Source organism: Dromiciops gliroides, chromosome 1, assembly GCF_019393635.1.
Source record: "Dromiciops gliroides isolate mDroGli1 chromosome 1, mDroGli1.pri, whole genome shotgun sequence".
Classification (NCBI taxonomy): domain Eukaryota; kingdom Metazoa; phylum Chordata; class Mammalia; order Microbiotheria; family Microbiotheriidae; genus Dromiciops; species Dromiciops gliroides.
The window spans coordinates 533,102,267-533,109,604 of NC_057861.1; the positions used below are offsets into that span (position 1 = coordinate 533,102,267).

A 7,338-nucleotide genomic window follows, 5' to 3' on the forward strand; every position below is an offset into this window, starting at 1 on the left:
TATGTATGTGTGTCCTATACACTCTTCTAAATTGTAAGGAAGGGACTAGGTCTTGTTCATCATTGTCTCCCCCGGGTCCCTAGAACATAATGGGGGGGGTGATGGATCTGCTGAATTGAAACTTTAAGGAATCTGCTCCTCAAACACCCTACCTTCTCCGTAGCAAGCATCTGAGGCAGCACTTCCTAAAGTAGAATTGGCCTGGGAATTGGATAGGGGAAGCAAGGCGGGGTCAGGCATTCCCGTGGGGGTGGGCCACCCCTGGGTCCTCCTCCCATCTCGTAGGCCGCCTATATCAACAGCCGGGCACCTCCCAGTCTCTTCTACTGGGAACTGGGACCACTGGGAAGATGCCTGTGCAGGTGAGGGCCGGGCCCCCAGGCTGCTGAGAATTAAGTAACTTTAACTACAAGGTGACCCCTCCCAGCCCCCTACTAGGCTCTGAGCTGTGCAGGGTATGCGTGTGCGTGTGCCAGTATTGGCAGAGAGGCAATGTGACGTCTCTTAAAGAGCGCTGGATTTGGAGAGCGCTCCTGATGAGACCTGGAGCAAGTCTCTTCTCTCTGACCCCTCAATTTATCAGTAATATGGAAATTGCTTGCACTACCTGCCTCCCGAAGTTGTATTTGAGGAGCAAGTGAGAGAACGTATGTAAAGTGATTTCTAAATATAAAACGCCACATAAATGCGAGCTGTGAAAGTGTGAACGTGTTGTCTGCCTTCTGTCAAAAGAGAGAGGTGGGACCACTAAGCCCCAGCGACTCTCACAGTCATTGACAGCCAGGATGTGTGAGTCCCTATGCCAGCGGGGGGACCAAACGTCGGGGCTCGAAAGCTGCCCTTTGGGCTGGTATTTAGCAGCTCGCGTGCCTGGCGGCCCATGCCGCCCGGGGAAGGGGGGGGGGGGGAACTGTGAAAGACGGGCGGGGCAGCATTTGGTCCGGGCCCTCGGGCTGCGGTCGGAGCTGGAGCGTGGGAACCGAGGCCCCTGAGAGAGGGCCGGGGCCGGGGCTGGGGCTGGGAGCGAAGGAAAGGGACGCGGCTGCCGGCTCGGACGCTCGGGCGTCTGTTCGGACCTTAATCCCTCGGGGAATGGGACGGGGAGAAGGGAGGCCTGGGCGCCGCCTCCTTTGACCCCAGGGCTGTGGCCAAACAGCGATTTGGGCGCTATCCGGGGTCTTGGCTCCGGCTTTCTCCCTAGGGCCAGAGTCCTGCAGCTGCTCAGCCTGGCCAGCCCTCACTCCCACCCCCCGACCCCCGGCCGCGTGAGAACCCTAGGCAGACGCCCGGGCTCGCATTTCACAGGCCCGCGCTAGAATTCGCGGATATTTGCTGGGTCGGCCCTCCGCGCGGGAGCAGGGGCTGGGCCGTTTGGCCGCTTCGGCCCCTGCTCTGGCCCGCCCCCCAACCCCTGAGTCATTAAAGCTGGGAAGAGGCTACACAGGCGGAGAAAGGGAGTGCTGGGAGAGGGGTATGGGGTGGATGTGGTCTCCTGGGAAGTACAAAGGGTTGTGTGAGAATGGGAGCCAGCGGTCGGGCGCGTGTGCCCGTGGTGTGTGTGTGTGTGTGTGTGTGTGTGTGTGTGTGTGTGTGTGTGTGTGTGTGTGGTCTGTCTTTCTGTCTGTGTCTCTCTGTCTCTGCGTCTGTGTCTGTGTCTGTGTCTGTGTAGCTATTTGCAAGCGTATGTTGGGTGAGAGGAAGGAAGAAGATGAAAATGGACCATAGCAATAATAATGTGATTTTCTAGGTGATTCACTCATGCAGATCGAAATCGTTCAGGTTTTAAGCGAGCTTTCTCAGGCTCACAGAAATTCTACGACTTGCCAGGGGCCACGTGATTGATGAATTGATTGATTGATACTTATAGAGCCATTTTATCCTTTACAAAGCACACCCATAATAGCTCCTCACTTTGATTTAAGCCTCTTTAACCGTTTCCATCATTACCGGTGTGTGATTTTGGTGACATGTATATTATTATCCTTGATTCACACAAACGAGACAAATGAGGACGTGAAGGCTCAAAGGTTAAGTAAATTGACCAGAATCCAGGTCTGCCTAAGGGCCAGTGTTTTTTCCCAGCCTATTCCAATACCTGGGGTTTGGGAAGAGAATTAAAAGAGGTTAGCAGTGAAAGTTCTTTAGAAAACTTGTTAAAGCCCTATATTATTAGTCAACAAATAATAATAGCTCTAAACAAAAAATAATGAAGCTAACTTAGAAATTAAATTTTAGATATGACATAATACATTTAAATAAATTCACTTTAAAAATCATCTGCAACAGGGGCAGCTAGGTGGTGCAGTGGATAGAGCACCAGCCCTGGAGTCAGGAGTACCTGAGTTCAAATCCGGCCTCAGACACTTGACACTTACTAGCTGTGTGACCCTGGGTAAGTCACTTAACCCTAATTGCCTCACTAAAAAAAATCATCTGCAACAACTCTTCCATATAGGTTAAGTATCATAATGCCCATTCTGTAGATGAGAAAACTGAGTCCTGGAGGGGAGTAGTGATGCTCAAAGTTGTGAAGAGAGTAAGTGACAAAGCTGGGAAACTCCTGACTTCATTTTCATAGAATCATCAAAACATAGATCCAGAATCCTTTTTTGAGGGGGAAATGTCATTACTTGGTGGCCAACCTTTTGGTGATGAGTCTTTCCACCATTTATGAGGCTTGTCTTTCAACAGGAGTCCACTGACAGGGTCCATAAGCAAAGCCTTGCCATCTTGGTAGCACCTGCTAGAATTTGTGCTCCATTGGCAGAGCCTTCAAGAACCTGAGTTACTTCCATGCCATGGCGAGTGATTGGAAGAGGACTTTAGTGGAAGCAGGCATACACACATATCCACATAAGTATAATATAAGGCAGAATGGGAGCTGTTTGTTATATATCCAATGCCTAGAAAATGGTGTGTTCTTTTTTGTGTGTGTGTGAGGCAATTGGGGTTAAGTGACTTGCCTAGGGTCACACAGCTAGTAAGTGTCAAGTGTCTGAGGCCGGATTTGAACTCAGGTACTCCTGAATCCAGGGCCAGTGCTCTATCCACTGTGCCACCTAGCTGCCCCAAATGGTGTGCTCTTAAAAAAAGTTTGATGAATGAATGAATGAATGCCTTTGCCTCTTGCTCCAGTTCCTAGTGCCTTCCCCAATAAGGTTACTTTGTATCTACTCTATATGGGTGTTGTTTTCCCCATCAGAACGTGAGCTTGTGAAGGGCAAAAGCTGTTTTTGTCTTTCTTTCTCATCTGACTCATCACTAGTATATCATCACCACTTAATAAATGCTTGTTGCTGGATTAATTGGGGGATGAAAAGGAAGACCCTTCTCTCTACCCAGCATTTCTCCCACTTTCTGTTCACAGTTTGAAGCCTTTTGCTCAGGAGGCCTGGTCCCAGGCTGGAGTCTGGTTGTCCAGGGTCAGTCCAACTCCAAAGATGATGAGTAAGAGAAATTTCTTTCCTCGTGCCTTTCCCTTCCACTTCCCAGATAATGTCCAAGAGAAAACAGGGGACAACAGGAGGGTGCCAAGTACCACCATTGCAGATTGGGGCTATCTTTGGGAGGACCTCAGATATGCCTCAGGAATGAACTGATTGTGGGGTCTAAGGGACTAAGGGAGTGGGGAAGGGGAACAGGGTCAAATGCCTTCCACTCTGTAGTTTTCTTTCCTTATAGGTTTGAAATCAACTTCTTCTCTGAGTCAGGTGACATCGCTTTCCACTTCAAACCTCGATTCTCCAATGGCACCTTGGTCTGCAACTCCTTCCAGGGCAGTCACTGGGGTGAAGAGGAAACTTACAATGTCTTCCCTCTGGAGCTAAAGGAGCCATTTGAGGTAAAAAAACAAGCTCCCTCCCTCCTTGTGAAGCAGAATGACATTGGGATAGACAAAGATGGTTTCTCTAAGTTAACAGTCCCCTTCAAAATCCCACAGAATAAATACAACTGAGCCCTCTCAAGGCCAACTGGTGGGCAGGAGGGGAGCCCAGAGACAGACTTTAGGGGAGGGATACAGTAACAATCACTCAAGTTCATATAGCACTTTACTATTTACAACACACTTTTCCCTTAAAACCTGTACCTGGATAGTACAACAGTGGTCATCCATTCCCTGATCAGGAGACCTAGTGAAGCTCAGCGTGTTCATTTTCCCACACTCACACCACTTGGTAAGTGGTAGAACCAGAAATCCAACATAAGCCCAGCACATTCCCTCTATGTCATGCTCCTCTCTCTAAATAGTCATCTCCAGTATACATAGTGGAAAGACATTGTTATAGTGTCAGTGTGCTTGGAAGTCTTTGTCTTATCTTCTTCCTCGTCGTATCTTAGAGGCCATTTTTTTTCTTCCCACCTCCTGATACTGGAAAGGCTCCTATCTCGGTATATACTATTAATGGTATCTCTCCTCTTATCTTCCTAATTAAAACTGACAACTGTCTCTAAGTGCCCAAATTGTGGGTAATTAATTAGGTGAAATTAGCCTGGGAAGATTTCAAGGGTGTTTATGTGCTAATGGATGGGAGATCTGAACATTTGGCCCCCTTCTGAAGGTTGATTGCTGTCTTGCCCTCCATCCTGGGTTCAGTCCCTTGACCTCCTGATGCCTTGGTCTCCCCATTTGTGAAATTAAACACTTAACAGCCGTGTGAATTTGGGCACCTGTCCTATAAGGAAAGGACCAACCAAGAGGTCACAATCTTATTATTCATTATCATCAGTCAACATTTATGGAGTTCCCACTATGAGTATTACTGTGCTAAGGACTAGGGATTATTGTTGTGGTTCAGTCATGTCAATTCTATATGACCCCATGGGGTTTTTCTTTACAGTTTTCTTGGCCAAAGCTACTGGAATGATGTGCCATTTCCTTCTCCAATGTGCCCCCATTTTACAGTTGAGGAACTGAGACAAATAGGGGTTAAGTGACTTGCCCAGGGTCACACCTCTTCGTGTCTTCAGCAGGATTTGAACTCAGATCTTCCTGACTCCAAGCCTGGTGCTTTATCCACTGCACCACCTAGCTGCCCTGAAGCACTGGGGATACAAAGAAAATATAACCTTTCTCTCAAGGATTCTCTATTCTCATTTTGTTAATTGCTTTGGTTGGGATCTGTGATTTCATTGGTATAGGGAACTCCCCTCCTTGAATCTTCCCAGAAAAACCCTCTGTTAGTTCAGATTGACAATTGCTTTGCAATTTGTCATTTTAGAGTCCTCTCTGGGGCTCATCAGAGGCAGGATTTGAACCCAAGTCTTCTAGACTCCAAGGATGGCCATCTATCCACTAAGCTAAGTTGCCCCTCTAGTTGGGGAAAGGCAGCATGTGTTTATGTATGCATTCCTTAAACTAGCATTTTTAAAGCCCGAACTGAGCAATAGGGAGGGGACTGCTAATGCTTTTGCTGCTAAGGCCTGCCCTGATCTGCCTGTCTTTCAGATTGAAATCTTTTCAGATTCGGAGTATTTCCATGTCTTCATCCAAGAGAACAAGGTGGCCCAGTATGAGCACCGTCAGAAACCTCTGGCCTCCATCTCCAAAGTGCAAGTGCTGAACGACCTCAGACTGCCGCTGGTGGAGCTCTCCAAGAAGCGCCTTTATCTGGGGTAAAGGAGATGCATCATTGCCTCAGTCATCAGGGTAGAGAGGCCATAGGCTCATAGATCTCCAACTGGAGGGGACTTCAGACTAGTCCAACCTTCTCCACCTTACAGATGTGGAAACGCAAAGCCAAGAGGGTTTTAAGTGACTTGCTTGGGGTCACCCAGCTAGTACTTAACTGTCTGGGGCCAGATTTGAATTCAGGAAGATAAGTCTTCCTGGCTCCAGGCCTGACACTCTATCCACTTTGCCACCTTGATGCCCCATAATAGCAATAATAGGAGGTAACATTTATATAGTGCTTACTAGGTGCCAAACACTGTGCTGAGCACTTTATAATTATTAGCTCATTTGATCCTCACAACTCCAAGAGGTAGGTTAGGAAACTGAGGCAGAGGTTAAGTGACTTGCCATGTATCACAGCCACTAACATGTCTGAGGCTGGATCTGAACTCAGGGCTTCCTGACTCTGGGCACAGTGTTCTATCCATTGCACTATCTAAATGCCTCCAGGCTTCATATAGCACTTAGTTGTTTACAAAGTATTGTTGCATGTCTCATTGGCTCCTCACAACAACCCTTTCAACCCTTTGAGAAAGACAGTGTGTGCATGTTGTGGGGGGAGGGCTATTGTTATCCTCATTTTACAGAAACTTTATCTTTTAAAAACTCAGCTTTACAGAACTCATCTTTACAGAAACTGAGGTCCACACAGGCTAAGCTGTGTGTGCCATTTGCCCAATATCAAATAGCTGGTAAAAGATGATAGAGCTGAGAGTAGAACTGGGGCTCCTTGAGTTTGCCCACTGCTCTTTGCACCACACAGATTCCCATCTGTTTAGACCCCTTTGGGCAGGAGCATACTAGTTTTCTTCAATGCCCCTTTCTTTGGGAAACTATGAGGATAGTGGGCCTGACTGTAAAGTTTATACCTTTTGACATTCACAGAGATGGGAGGCTCTAACCTTGGTGTTGGAAGGAGATTCAAGCCCTGGCCTGGACGTCCTAAACATGCGGAGAGATCTTCAAGGATGCTAGAGAGCAGCAGTGCCCACCAGAGATAGATCTCTGTGTGTGTGCTTGTGTGTTTGTGTGTACTTTTCTTGACAGGAGAGGCACTTTTGCCATTGGCTTCACCAATAAAAACTGAAACTACTCCTGAGAAAGTAGATGGTGAGTTGTTATGGGGTGGGGGAGGGCAGAGGAAGGGCGGGATGGTCAGCTGGGTGAGGAATTCAGCTCCCTGGGGCCTTTGATCCTTGCCCCCTTAGAACCCAGCTCCTACCTTTTTTTTTTTTTCCAACTCTGCCTTGGGGGATGGAAGGGGAAGATCAGTGGCCTGAGCCCTGGGAAACACTGCCTAGTCACCTGATCTCCTGGGAAAAGGTCTGCCCAGCTCATCCTTCAAACAAACATTGATGGACCCTCACTCTGCAGAAGGGCTGCACTGCTGAACTTCTAAAAAATATTAACAGACATGAACCTCACAGAGCGCTTTCATGTTCACAGATACTCCACAGGCATGGTTCGATTATTTAAGTCTCACACCAACCTCTCTGTGAGGGACATAGGAACAAGTATTATGGCCATTTTATAGATAAGAAAATTGAGCCTCATGGAGGTAAAGTGACTTGGTGGGGGTCCCAAAGAGCCAGAGCTGAACTCCAGTCATCTCCAAATCCCATGTAACTGTTCACTACACAAAGCGGATACATTCATAGTACAAAACA

At 47.7% G+C, this 7,338-nt stretch overlaps 1 protein-coding gene across 1 annotated transcript; it reads left to right on the top strand.

Moving 5' to 3' along the window:
• The first annotated feature begins 293 nt into the window (after positions 1-293).
• Positions 294-6,736, top strand: GRIFIN (galectin-related inter-fiber protein). The gene is made up of 5 exons (XM_043979235.1): positions 294-362; positions 3,368-3,447; positions 3,682-3,841; positions 5,447-5,613; positions 6,557-6,736. Exons 1-5 carry the CDS (start codon positions 351-353, stop codon positions 6,570-6,572), a joined length of 435 nt encoding a protein of 144 aa, XP_043835170.1. The 5' UTR covers positions 294-350; the 3' UTR covers positions 6,573-6,736.
• The last annotated feature ends 602 nt before the right edge of the window (positions 6,737-7,338 follow it).

What these genes read in the sequence shown, in the direction of transcription:
- GRIFIN (XM_043979235.1), top strand. An exon ending in TCCAACTCCAAAGATGATGA is followed by an intron (nt 3,448 to 3,681) that starts GTAAGAGAAATT and finishes CTTTCCTTATAG; the next exon opens with GTTTGAAATCAACTTCTTCT. An exon ending in AGCTAAAGGAGCCATTTGAG is followed by an intron (nt 3,842 to 5,446) that starts GTAAAAAAACAA and finishes CCTGTCTTTCAG; the next exon opens with ATTGAAATCTTTTCAGATTC.